Source organism: Sciurus vulgaris (genome assembly GCF_902686455.1).
Source record: "Sciurus vulgaris genome assembly, chromosome: 8".
NCBI classification, from domain to species: Eukaryota; Metazoa; Chordata; class Mammalia; order Rodentia; family Sciuridae; genus Sciurus; species Sciurus vulgaris.
The window spans coordinates 36,042,983-36,057,686 of NC_136468.1; the positions used below are offsets into that span (position 1 = coordinate 36,042,983).

Here is a 14,704-nt window from a genome sequence, read left to right on the forward strand (position 1 = left end):
TCAGATCCATCATCCTTCCATCCCCACTGCCTCTCTTCCAGGTAATCATTTATTTTGCTGAAATGGTCCTGTCGCTCCCCTTCCTAAAATTTGTGGCTTTTCCCTTACCATGATAAAGCTCAAACAAGCCTCTTATGCTAGAGTTTGAAGACCCATCACCCACAAATCTGTCACTCATTTTAGGAAGAATTCAGACACCTTCTCTGAATTCTTTTAAGTTGCCTTACTCACTCTGCCTGCCATTCCTACATGGGATCAGTTGGTTCTGCATTTAAATTTTCACTAACTCATCCCTACCCTCGTCTGGATAACTCCTACTGAATAATCTCCTTCAGGTGTGATGCAAGAGACATTTCCTCCAACAAACCTTTGGCAAGCCTTAGTATGGATTAGGTACCCTTGCTGAGGGTTTCTATAAGCCCTTGAGATCCTGGTTCTCAGAGAATTTGTCACATGAAGACATAATCATTTTCTCTCCTATCCACCTCTCCCTTCTTAATGCCTTGTGGGGAATATAGAAGGTGGTAAATAAATGAATGAGAGCGTCCTCCAGGTTTCCCAGAATCATGTGTACAAAGAAAGTATTGCTCTGACTCAGTTCCTTGGGGAAATTCTCTGACTATAATTGGGTATGGCTTCAGGGCTGAAAGTCCTAACAGTCCTAGACAGCAAAAATCTTCAGATTATTTCCTTACATTAGGAGCAAGGAATTAGCAAATAGATTGTCCCTCAAAGACGGAGCTATAAGGGTCACAAAGAAAATGAAGGAATAATAGCAGTAATATTAAAAATTTGCTCTTAGTTCTGCTTCCTCTTCTTTTACCAAAATGATGCCACCATTGCACTGTTGAATGTCATCAGTCTGTAATATACATAGGTCTCTAGGGTTGGTCATGGAATCATTCTCACCACAAAAAAAAAAAAAAGATATTTATTAAACCATTCCATATGAGAGTCCCAAAATGGTTTGAATGCTACACTAAACAACTTGGAGAAGACCCTAGTATGCAGGACTTTACAATTTGAAATAGTTATTGATGTCAAAAGACAGTAATGAAGATGCTGCAAGGAAAATAGCAAACTTGAAGAGTCTTACAACTTGGATACAGTTGTGAAAATCAGATCTTTCCGAGTTCTGTAAGGATATAATTCTCTACGAGAAGCAGTAGAAAATTAAATTGAATTTTTGCAGGCTTCTTGTTAAAGGTACCCAAGCTTTTCACTGACACAAAGCTCGATAGTAAAGCTACTTGGTAATGCTGATTTCTCACTGAAACGACTATATGGTACACTCATTCTGAGAAACTAAAGAGAAACAACTGAAATAATAATGCTTTCTCTGTGATAATGCACTTGACATATTTATAAAGTAACCCATCTGTCAGTGTCCCCAAACAACCAAACCTCTATTATAGTCTGTTTTCCCCTTTTGACCTCATTACATTGTAGGAATTTTGATCCAGGGAAATGCCCTACACAAGATGCGTCAGGAATCACTGGATCAAAATGGCCAAAATTGCTGCTGAGTCAGAGATGTTTTTAAAGTCTTGACAAACAACATATAACTCCATGCTAAATGGTTAACACCCTTCCCTGATGGTTTAGCAATCCTATACTTACATTATAGCTCTATCGTACTGAAATTACAGGTTCTTGCTAAAGGACACTAACAATAATAATATATTTTATAGCAGTGTTCATTCAAGGACCTTCTAAAACAAGTTTCAACATTTATATATTGAATATTATCACACTAAATCCTACTTCCTCCAGTAAAACATAAAGAACAACAACCAAAAAAACCCTGTAAAACCATGTTTTCCCTTATGTATCAACAGGCTCTGATGGATATTTTGATTGCCACACATCGAACATAAAATATTGATGAAGCAGTTAAGAAAAATAGATTCCACTCCTCTCTTTAGCAAGGAATTATATATTAAAAACTAGTCAGGTAATGTGGCACACACCAGTAATCCCAGGGCTCAGGAGGCTGAGGCAGGAGGATCACAAGATCAAAGCCAGCCTTAGCAACATAGGGAGGCCCTTAAGCAATTGAATGAGACCCTGTCTCAAAATAAAAACTAAAAAAAAGGCTAAGAATGTGGCTCAGTGTCATGTCTCCCTGGGTTCAATTCTGGTATGAAACAAAACAAAAATAAACTAGATTGTATGCTATGTGTTTTAAGTATATAAAATATTCACTGGAATACGTTTCAAACCAAGGGGTAATTGTTAAAACTTGTAAAATTAACTGAAAGAAATGATTATATAACTACATATTTACATATAGATGCTTCTTACATATACTTGTATATAATTAGACTGTGTGGAAGAGGTGCTTTTAGAATTCTGAGAGCTAAGCCAAGCAATATTGACATGTATTCCAAGTTGAAAATTCTGAGCTGTATAATAACAATATGTCACCAAAGGGAAGATGGATAGAAAGAAATACTGAGGGACTAGTGTAGAGTCAACATTTGTCAGTGTTTGGGCAACATTGTTCAAGACAGAGGGGTCCCTATCCCAGAGATTGCCTCCTCCAATTCTTACTGGAGATAAATTCAAGAGAGGGTGTGGAAACTTGGAGCTGTCTGCACTGGAATGGCATCTGCCCACAGACTCAGTAGATGCATGATATTTAGGTCCAGTTGGTGTTTTTCATCACAATACCAATTGTCTGTCTCATATTGGCCTTTGTTTTATGATTTTTTTTTTTAATTTGAATAGCCTAACCCTTGTCAGAGAGGCAAATCTGAGATAATGCTTGACTATTGATCAGAACCAGACTAGATACTTGCTTGAGGAGCCAACTGATTTTCCTTGGCAATATTGTTATGAACACCCTCCAAAAATTTGCAAAAAGATTTATGACCCAGTCATAATTAGAGCTTTATTCATATATCATAAATGGAAATAAAATGCCAATATAAGATAACTATGACAGATGTTTTTACAATGTGCTTTAATTTATTTAACCAAAAAAGCCTGGTCTGCTTCAAAATTATACTCTATGAATTTTTATACATTTATAAAATTATGCTTCCATTGTTCAAAGCACTTGTATTTCCCTTCTTTAAGAATTGTCTTTAAAGTTTTAAATACATTTTTGAAGGACTATATCTAAACTTAGGTAGTACTTGACTTAACAAAATGAATCATGATTAAAATTTTAATTTTGAGATATAGTCAAAAGTCTTGCAAAAACTAAACTAAGTGACTAGTCTGGGTAATATGATCTTTAATCTTACACAATCCATAAGATAATAATCATAAAGAAATGAAATTAATATATACTTATGAAAAGAAATTTGCATGTTATTTTTAAAGGTAATTTCATAATAAAAGATGCAAAAAATATTTAATCAAAGGCAGAATGCTTAGGAGCATCATTTTCACTGATAGCTATTTTGAGCCACCACACCCATTATGATATGTAAATTCTATTGTATTTGTTTTTAAATTTCACATTGCTTTCTGTTTAATAGCTAACAAAAGTGTCTTAAATTATTTTACTATTATCCTGAATCTTATAATATGCAATTCTTTGTGAATTTCTACCTTAGATACTAACATTTTTTCACTCTTTGGTTTGATTTGAGATTTATCTGTAGAATTTATGGAAGGCCCTGGTACCCAGTCTTTTAAGAGACCCATTGCATTGGATACTTGGCTTCTGTGGGACTCCCACAGTTCAAGTACAGATCTAGACTTCTAGTAAGGACACCATAACCAAAATTCCAATTATATCATCCAAAATATGGTTTGATACATAGTATGACAACTAAACAAAAATGGGAAATTCAGGGAATGGGGAAAGAGAGAACAAGCTGAATAAGTATATTAAAAGTTATAAGGAAATGTAAACTTGAAAAAATGCTTAAAATCAGAAGACATAAACTCTGTTGGTAAACATTTATAAATTGATCCCACTTGGACATGAATCTGATTCTATGCAAGTGTATCACCTCCAGTTTAGAAACCTCTTACGTCATAAATATTGTTTTCATAAAAGCTTCACCTTAATGAATTTATTTTCCATAATATTCATAAACTACTTGAGTTTATGTGATGAAATCTCTTTTTTATTATGCATTATGACAGTTGCGATATCTTTCAAAATTTGTATTTGATGTAAAATCCTTGCAAAATTAAGAAAGTACTTAGATTTTTCTCAAACACTTTTGGTTTTTCAATGACAAAATCTAGATAATTAAATACTTAATATAATCTATACCCCAGACCATAGTAGTTTTATCCTTTTATGACTCTGAAATCAAAGGGACCATATTCAGAATGTTAAATTCTAAGGCACTGAAGAAGATATGGTATAAGCATATGACTTTTTTCCTAAATATCTAGTAAGACCATGTTAGATGAGATTTTTCCAAAATGTAATTTCCAAACAGGCTCATTCATTGCACATACAGACTGTTAGTCACAAAATTATGTTCAACAGAGATGAATTGACCATCGTATACAAACAAAGTACATTGTACTATAAAGAATGTCAAAATGTAAAAGAAAAAAATGTAAAAAGAATGTCAAAATGTGATAAATAATAACAATAATAGTATTACTAATAGCAGCTAACATTTACTGGGCTAAAAACTGGACATGTATTTTCTCAACAGATTAATCCCTGTCATAGATCCTATTAATCTTCAAGTTTTAAAGGTCAAGTCATATAAACACAGAGACATTAAGGGACTTGTCTCAAGTCACAAAGTTACAAAGCAGTAGATCTGGAATCTGAATCAAAACAATATGAATCCAAAGCCTTCCACCCTTGACCACTAAGCAATACTGCCTAGACCAATGCAGAAAATAAGTTTTTACCTTGTAGTCCATAAGGAAGTTTATAATCATTGGTACTTTAGGTGATTGTCAATTCCTATAAATAGTAGGAACTTAACTTTTAAAAACACACCTATTCTTAGAGCAACTTATTATGAAATAGTTTAGAGAAATGAGTATGCTCTTAACAAATTTAGTAGTCATTATAATACATTTTCTTTCCAAATCAATTTAAGAGCATTTTCCGAACTATACTAAAATATATTAGGTAATCTGAAAAAATAAAAATTTTAAAATACTTTGTAGATGACTAATTTTGAAGTCCTTTAATAATTAGAAGTAGCCATGGGAAGCAGGGTGCATTGGTGCATGCCCATAATCCCAATGACTTGGGAGGCTGAGGCAGGAGGATTAAGAGTTCAAAGCCACCCTCAGCAATTTTGCAGGGCCCTAAGCAATTTAGCAAGACCCTGTCTCTCCATAATATATAAAAAGGGCTGGGGATGTAGCTCAATGGTTAAGCCCCCTGGGTTCAATCCTTGGTACCAAAAGAAAAGAAATAGCCATGGGGTATTCCTTCCCCTAAAAGCTGGCTTTTGACTGGCATTTCGGTTCCTCAAAGTGTTCTAAAAAAAGGCTATAAATTATGCCAATTAACATACTGATTTTGTAAGTAGCAGGAAAATTGATTAACAGATAAGCCAGTTTTACAAACCAAGAAACAAAAGGCTCTGGAAATGTCAATAAAAAAAGGTAACTGCAAGCTTGGGATGGTGGCACAAGCCTGCAATCCCAGCTACTCAGATGGCTGAGGCAGGAGGATCTTAAATTCAAGGCCGGTAGGGGCAACTTAGTCAGATTCTGTCTCAGAATAAAAGATAAGAAAGGTTTGGGAATGTAACTTAGAAGTAAAGAACCAATGGGCTCAATCCCCAGATGTGTGTGTATTGGTGAGGGGTGAAGAATAAGTAATTCCAAAGAGTAATGTCCTTCTTTCCCATACACAGGGAGGAGCCTCCTTCAGTGGCCAATGATCTCTCCTTAGCACCTGAGTTTCAGGCTTATTGTACATGCAGAGAATCGAACATTATAGGGGTGTGAAAGCTGAATCTCTCCCCACCACACACAACACACACACATAGATAGAGATATTTATAATATGTTTGACTTTTCTGATACTTTAGTAGGCTGATTCATTGGAGAATTATGAGTCAAGTACATGTCCCATAAGAACTGTACCTATTCATTCACACAAGTATAAGAAGAAAAAGATAGATGCAGTTTCCAAAGAACACTTCAAATATGAAATGCTACATTTAATTACACTTTGCCTAAGACTCCGAACTTAAACTCTATTTTTAAAAACCCCATTAGATGAAGTTTGCAAGCTCTTATTGCACATTACATGCAAAGTAGGACAAGAGTACAATTTTTTAAATGCCAGTTGGATATAACTTCAACATCTATATCCAGTGTTACACATTTCAATGACTGTTCTGATCTCCTTTAAAAGTCCATGGCTCACAGTATTCATGCTTAAGATAAATACTTCGACAGATTTGTTCTCATTCTTAAAAAGAAGAACAATGAATTGTGGCAAGTACTTGTTAGACTTAGTATCATAACAATAAAAATTTTAGGCACATAATTCCCACTATCTCTATCCAATTTTTTTCCCTTCCCAAAATTCAGCTAACAAATGTTTTCTGACCACCTACTACCTGTAGTATGAGTGCCAAGAAGACAAGTTTCCAAAGCGTGAAGGGGGAAAACAAAGAACCAAACTTAAGAATTTTTACTAACAACTTTATAAGTTTCTCAAAAAAAATAATAATAACAAATCAAATCAATTGCACCTTAGCATATTTGGGTCTTGGGAGTCTTACAGTGGCAAATAAATTTTGCTTTCTATTCAAACAATTGGCTTCAGTTTGTTCTTTTCTTTCTTAATGCTATTTTATTCCACAAAATCCATGTTTTCTTTCACCAAAACAATGAATGATAGTGCATCTCTTTAAAAACTATTTCTTTTTCCCCAAAAACTCTGCCCATATTCACTCCCTCTTTCATTCATGGGCACGTGTCCTTCCAAAGATCCGCTGGACACCCTCTCACCTGAAAAAAAGTTTGGAGATGACGCTGGCCTTTTCCAGAGGCGACTTCTGCATGGTCTCTGGGGCACTGGGGACCCTGCCAGGGCAGGCTGGGCTCGAGCTCCTAATGCCAAACGCCCTACTTCTCTCGGTGCCTGCCGCTCACCCCTTTTTCTCTGACTTGCTGATGTCACTTGCTTTCAACTCCCGCTCACCCACCCCTATCCCACACACCTCCCCTTTCCTTTGGTTTCTTCCCCCGCCTCCACTGCCCAGGTTAAAAGCCGAGCGCAGCCTAGTCCAGCCCCAAATTTCTCCCGCGGCTTTCTCCACCCCCTCCGCACCCCGATCGCTCCTTCCTTCTGGCCTCCTTCCCTCCCTTCTGCCCCGTGCCTCCCTTTCCCGATTCTGACTCCCAGTCTCCCTCCCTGGCGCGGTCTTTCCAGATTTGTGTCCCTACCGTCCAGTCCCAGCCCACCCACAGGTGGGGTACAGTCGTAGTGCTCTCCAGGTACAGTTCAGACACAAGAGGACAGGACTACCGGCTGGAGCAGAACCAGACCCCCGAGGGAGCCTGCGGGACTCTCCTACGCACCAGGTTCTGCAGGACCCGGGACTCGCAGCCGCCAGCTTCCCGGAGTCTTCCTCCTCTTTCCTGAGATCCTAGCCTGGTTCGTGTTACATTTGCAAGGTGCATTTTGAAGAGGGAATGAAAATATGCCCCTCTCGTATCAAAATGCAGCCTTAGAGAGCTGGAAAGTTCTGTGGCAATGTCTGATGTGTTCACTTCTGCGCTTCCTTTGCGTGTCAGAGGGAAAAAAACAAGCTTTGTTAATTTCAGGCGTAGGTGAACACCTTATAAGTCGTATTTGCATATTAAAAAAAAAATCCTGCAAGAGGTAAGAGGAGATATTTCTTTGCCCATTACCTGCTCAGGATTTGTTCGTGGTCTGTCGTAAGTACTTCAGCCGGGCTGTGTTTTTTAGCTGGCTTTGTGTGTCTTAGAGACAATGACAAGTGGACAGTGTGTAAACTAACCCGCCCTCCTATAGATTTCCTACTCTTGGTCATCAAAACATCTTAACTAAAACGCTGAAAGGAATCCAGTCTTTGAAGCAAAGGTAGCATGTTCACTTTGACCTGACTCAGGGAAAATAAATAAGTTGTCTTGAACTCTCTGAGGGCATTTAGGCTATTTAGGCTTTCCTGGCAGACAGTCATATGGGTGCCTTCTTTCCAAGTTTTCAGTGTGAGGACTGTGTGCTTGGCTGCCTTTTTTTTTTTTTTTTTTTTTTTTTTTAAGAGACAGGCCTTTAATTCCCAAGCCCTATTGTGTAAAAGCAAATGTATATTGAGTTTGAATTGAAATTTTCAAACAGAAGTAAAAATTTTGGCCTGATTATTGCCTCAGCATCTAAAGGCAAGGGTGTTTGACTCGAGAACTATCTTATTGTTGACTTATCCTCACCCAAATATAGTACAAATAAAACATGTATTTCATAACGAAACAAAGAGGAGAACATTAATTTCAATAAATGTGTTCAGCGGGTTTTTATATGTTTTATTTTTCATTGTCATCATTTTTTCCTTATCTTAAAGTGAGTTTTAGAAACATTTGAATTTTATCATCTTAAATGTAATAGAAAAAGAGCAAAGATATAAAACAAATTGCATAAAGTTAGAGACCAGGAAAAAACTTCAGTGTTTCTAACTCATAATCCCTTGCTTCGAATCCTGTGCCCACATTTTTCCTTCTCCAGTATGACAAAAATTGAGGCTCTATCTCCACTATTGACTTTTCCCAGGTATGTGATTGAACTCACTCCATCCACTCTCCACCCCCACTGTTTGCTTTATAACTGCTTGTGTGACCCATCAAATGTAATACACACATTTTGAAATCAATTGCTAATCAGTTCCTCTTTGTTATCAACAAGCATACGACAATAAAGAGATTAAGAATTAAGTTCCAAAGATCATAGAAGCTGACCCAGAGCTATGACTCAAGGAGACCCCACATATTTGTCAAGTAATCTCAAGAATAAATAAAATAGTGACAAGTTCTTACTATTTGCCAGGCATCATTCATATAAACCTTAGGACAACCATATAAATATGGGTTATTATCCCCAGTTTTCAATTGAAGAAACATATAAGAGAAGTTAAGTAAATGCCTACAATAGTAGAGTTAAGATTCAAACTCAGGTCTGACTCCAAACCATCTCTCCTATCAATGTGTAATTTACTTCTCCTCAAATAATCCTTTGTGTATTTATATACTGTCCCTTACATCTAGCCCATTCTTTCTGCTCATATTAGTTTCCTGAAATCAAAGGTTCTAGCCTGTTCAGCAATGGGGCAGGAAAGCACGAATCTCAAGTCAATTAGCCACTAGAGTTAATATTTTTGATGAATGACATTTAAGATTTCATTTTAAGCATGTACATACATGCATGCATAGCAAGACCCTAGATTTTTATCATAAAACATCACAAATCAAATTTGTTTTGGCATAAAAACACTTCACTATTCAGAACTTTAACTTTATTAGAAGACATGTCCAAATGAACTAATTGAGATATGATACTCAGGATTTGCGTCTAGGAACATACCTAACTTGGTAATGCAAATACAGGTACCAAAAAAGTGTTCAAATAGGGCTGAAGGTCATGACTGAAATCCTAAACGTGGATCTCAGAGGAAATCAATAGGCCAGGTGAGGGTGGATGGTGGTAATAAGAAACACAAAAACTCTTCTTTCCAAGTTACTCAAGTGCCAGCTCATATCATTTTATAATAATATTATAATAGCTTCCATTTATTGGGAATTTGCCATATATGCTGGGCACAATGACAAATACACAGCATAATTTTCCTCTTTTTAATCCTTACAAAACCTGTGTGGAACAGGTATTTGTATTTTCTATATATTGCAGATAAAGAGATGGAGGTATAAGAAGTTTATTAATTTTCCCAAGCAAGTTGCACAGAAAATAATATCAGAAGAAACTGGGGTTTGAAATTAGTCTGTTGCCTGAGCTCAAGCATTTAATGACTACATATATTTCTACAGAATTTCCTAATGTTTTAGGCAGAACTGACTTTAAATATATAAGAGTGAGTGGTCACATGTTCGACATCATTTTAAAGGTATATTAGAAAGAAGTAAGCAAGGAAGGAGGAGGAAAAGGACCGGGGAAGAAGAATGAGGAGAATGAGGGAGGGAAGAGGAGAAAGGAAGAAGAAGAGGAAATCAAAGAAAGAAGAGGAAGAGGAAGACGCAGGAAGAGGGATAAAGAAAGTAGACATCTATTTAGTAGTTATTTTATATGCAGGTGCTTCCTACAAATGATCTCAATGTATGAAAGACCAGAGACAACCTTTCTTTCCCATGTTGCTCACCTTACTAGATGATGTCTAAATTTTCCCCACTAGAGATCATGAGAGTGAACTTTCACTATATTTTATTTATTCATCATGTTCAACTTAATTTGAGAGCATTCCTCAGATTCTCTCCTGAGCAAGCTGTAATAGTGTTAAGTGGGTAGCAATCAAGAGTGCACTAAAAAGTAGAAAAGTAGAAGGAGGATGAAAATGTCACCTTACAGGGAAGAAAAGCTCATCAAAAGAGAGAAGGCAAGGCCTCATCAGCCTCACCTGCATAGGCAGCTACGCTTATAAATTTATCTAAGCTGGAAGGGTAGGAGCAGCCACCGCTATTCTACAGTGTGCCACAAGAATAACCAAGGATACAAATACATCTTACAGTCTTACAAAGAGTTTTCAGGACCAGAAAGAGGTGCCCTGGCCCATGAATAGGCCAGTTTCTCATTACTTTAAATGCTTCCAATATTATGTTTGGTCTGACAATTCTGTTTATAAACATATGCTTAATACTCTATTCATATACATATACAGCTCTTCCCCACAACCTTCTTGGAGACAGAAATAGTGTTTTGTTTTCCTTTTAAGTTACGCCTTATTTAGTAACCATGCTCTCTCGGGGTTATTGAACTAATGGTTGAAATGTCATCCTAAAGGGAAGATCTGAAGATGCTCTAGAGATGAGTCCTTGCTATTAGTCTCTCAGCAAGTGAGAGCATGGTGCTAGGGCAGATACACAGCAGGAGAGGGTAGCTCCACCCTTTAAAACTCAGAATCTATTCATGGTCATCAGAGTTCTCTGGAGAGGATTACAGAGAATACAGAGAGCTTGGATTTTAAAGCAAGAAAGAGCTAGGTTCTCAATCCTAGAATTACCACTTATTTTGCTCTGTAGTCTTAGGGATAATTTATGTATCTTTTCTGTATCTCTGTTTCTCTTTTTTCAAAATGAGGCTAATGATACACATCAAATAAGATTGAATGGAAAGATTTTTATGTCAAGCACTATTGATATTTAGGATTGAATAATTCTTTGATTGTGGAGGCTGTCCTATACCTTGTCAGATATTTAGCAGCATCTCTAACTTCCACCCACTGGGTGCTACTAGAACAACCCCTACCCTCAAGTTGTGACAACCTACACTGACTCCAGAGATTGACAAATATCCTGAGTAATGGGATGAAAAATTGCTCCTAGTTGAGGACTACAGGATGAAATTGGTTAAATGTTATATATTTAACAAACATAAAGGATTTATGACCTAATAAAAATTCAACCATTATAAATTATCATTATACATCATTAGTTGTAAATCAGAAAATAGTAGCATTGCAAAATGGAATGTAAGGCTGTTAGAATTCTCAGGAACATTGGACTCTCTTATTCACCATGAAGTTATTTTCTTGTATTGAACTAGAAGCAAAGGGGGTAAAGTCAAGCAACTAAGATAATTTTGATTTAGAGGCAAAATTATATTTTGCATGGTGGAAATGTCCTTACTCCCTTTGCACTGAAATGAGATTTGAAAACTCTTTCTAGATTCCTCTAATTTTCAGCTTATCAACAGTGGTATATTTGTAACAACTGTGTCCAGATGGAATTTGGCACCCTGATGGGTCCTCTGTGACTTAAAGGTAGTTCCTCATAAAGGAAATCTTAAAGATCACCAAGCTGCAAAACATGCAGGCTTTATTAGTGGCGCTAATGCACTGGAACAATTTATGAACAATATCCTGAATGCAACTTTGCTATAAATGTAGAAGCTAACAAATATTCTGAGATTTCCTAAAGCTGTTGTTGATGAAATGTTTCATTATTTATATTGGTTCTCTTTATTATTTTCCTACTGAAGCTTTTTTAAAAATAAGAAAATCTGTAACTTCAAATTAAATTTTCATTGGTGACATCATGCTGAAAGCCAAAGGCTAACTGTGGAATTAAAATAATGGTTTTAGAAATTTGAACTCCAAGAGAAGTGGTGATGTTTTTCTTCAGATGAGTTCTATATTAATTTATATGCTAAAAAATTGCATTTAATAAGGCACATTAAATAATAGAATAGGTCATTTGCTTATTTATAACTTTTCTCTCTAAACAGATAATATAAACAGGGTGCCAAATTTCCTCTGGCTGCAGTTGTAATCATAATAAAAACAGGTAACACAAAATTCATTTTATAGTCATTTCTTACACTGACCTTTTACAAACAAACAAACAAAAATAAGAATAGATTATGAAGTTAGTTACCCAAGGCAGGATTTGGGGCCTGCGAAGCTAGAATCTGAGGATTCACAGGTTTAGGGTCTCTTTTTTAACTGCTTTAATTTACCCTGAATAGACAGAGCCTATGAGACCTCATTTTAAGGCATATTTATTGATCTCAAGTTCAATGTGATTGGTGCAACTATGGTGATTAATCCAGATGGTCAAAAGGACAACTGTTCCTGGTTCAGTGACTCTACATCCCTGGGTCTGACAGAGTGACTGGGATCTGCTCACTTCCAAGGCTACCAAAAAGCAACACTGACAAAATGATAGCAAAACACCTCAAAATTCTTATTTATGTGTGTAAAAATCATGTTTGAAAATGTGAAAATTGCTTAAATACTTTCTGGAATAAAACCTATCATGCTAAGGAAGTAAAATCAAATTGATAAAATTGGTATCCTGTTTTTTATTTAAGCCAATTTAATAGTTATGACATTTTAACTAAAAATAAATATAATTTTTAATTAAAGAAGATTTGGTATGATAATATCTTTGCAAGAAAAAAATTGTACATAGTTTCCTTTTTTCTGTATAAATTGCATTATACACCTCAGGACTTTCAAAGGGCTGTTGTAGTTTCCAAAGCCCACCCAGCACCCCAAGATCCCAAATAACAACAACATCCCATTTTACAAATGAAGAAATTGAGGTACAAAAGGTTGAATGCCACATTCAAATTCAAGAAAGAACATGAATGTGAACAAGCCAAGTGGTGTGGCTCCAGAGCTCAGCACTTAATCGCTATGCTTTTCCTATAACTGGACCACATGGAATGGTTTCATTTGTTTAACATTAAAAAGAAAAAGAGAAGCTCCTTTTTAGAATTTGTCTAAATTCTTCTTGCTTCTCTGTATAGGTGAAAACAGGAAGTTACTGCAAAGGAGGTTTTTCTTTTCTTCTTTTTCTTCATTTCTTCTGACTTCATTGAGCAGACCCTTGTCATCAGAGGAATAGAAAGCAGGGAGGTACCCAGGAAGAGTGAAAGAAGAATAAGGTCTTTGCTGTGACTTGATAAAACTACCTCTTCTATTTCTATGGAGGTTCAACATAGTTCAAATCTAATTTGATGGACTGAGATGATCCCAATTGAAGGGTTCAAATAGAGAGACTAAGGCCGACCAAGGAGAACACATCCCACCATGAGAGGAAAGATTTCATGCCAAGATCTACTCCATGGTGGGAGATGGGTTGCTAGACTTTGCAGCTGAAACTGGGAACTTGCGTTTGCCGACAGATCTTGGGGTGCTGGGTGGGCTTCAGTTGGAAGTCCACTTATAAGGTAGTACCGACTGAGACTAAAACTGAGAATGAGAGAAACTGCCGTGACCTATTCAGGGATCTGTTCCAAAGGGGCGATAATGGCAGCAGTGATCCTAGATGCGTTCAACTCTGTTGGAGTGCCTATTTTCATCAGTGACACAATGCTGTAGTGACAGAAGCTCCAGCAGGAGAAAACAGGGTGGAGCTTGTGGCAGTAAACTGGCCAGATCCTCCATATTCTCCACTTATTTGGAAACACATTAACCCTTTGGACCAGGAAAACCCAGGGTTCTTGGAAAATTGGAGGGGTGAAGGATGTCCTTAAGAAAATATTTCTAGACTTCTTGCTAACTTCAGTATTCTGCAGTTAAAAAGCGATATGACCATATTTGTACCCCACGACGTAGACGAAAGGAGACATGCACATCGTACACAAATGTGTGAATAAGCACTGAAGAAGGAAAAAAAGTCTTCTTGGACATCTTATGATGTCATCATTTTATGATGCCATCATCTTATGGCATAAATTTCTAAACTTTAAAAACAATGTTTTCTTTTTTTCAAAACAAAGACAAGAAATGCGTACTGTGAAATAGAGTGACTTTCTGATCCCATTCTGCAAATGTTTTCAGAAAGCTTTTTATACTCTACCTCTGTGCCAGGCAGGGAACACAGTAAACAAGACAGACTTATGCTACAACTTCTAACAGTCTTTAGATCTAAATTTGACTATTACTCTGACAAAGCAAAGCATTCTTTGCCTGAGCCCAAAGAAAATGATCAGCATCAATGTCTCTATGATGATTCTGGATTCTACTGGTCCTGAAAAATTACATTAACTCCCTAGATCTCCTTTAGCTTCCTCTCCTGCCCCCCATTCCAAACCTGCATTCTTCCCCCA

At 36.6% G+C, this 14,704-nt stretch overlaps 1 protein-coding gene across 3 annotated transcripts in view; it reads right to left on the bottom strand.

Annotated features, from left to right (window-relative positions):
• The window catches only part of CFTR (CF transmembrane conductance regulator), a 159,662-nt gene extending 148,053 nt beyond the window's left edge, over nt 1-11,609 (bottom strand). The window contains exon 1 of one of the 3 annotated variants that reach the window (XM_079150515.1): nt 7,819-11,609. In XM_079150515.1, the coding sequence (XP_079006641.1) occupies nt 7,819-7,961 (143 nt within the window). In that variant the 5' untranslated portion in view covers nt 7,962-11,609. Of the gene's footprint in view, nt 1-6,912; nt 7,095-7,485; nt 7,761-7,818 lie in introns of those variants that run through there. The other 2 variants (XM_079150517.1, XM_079150516.1) reach the window with 2 other exon arrangements.
• Nucleotides 11,610-14,704: the final 3,095 nt, after the last annotated feature.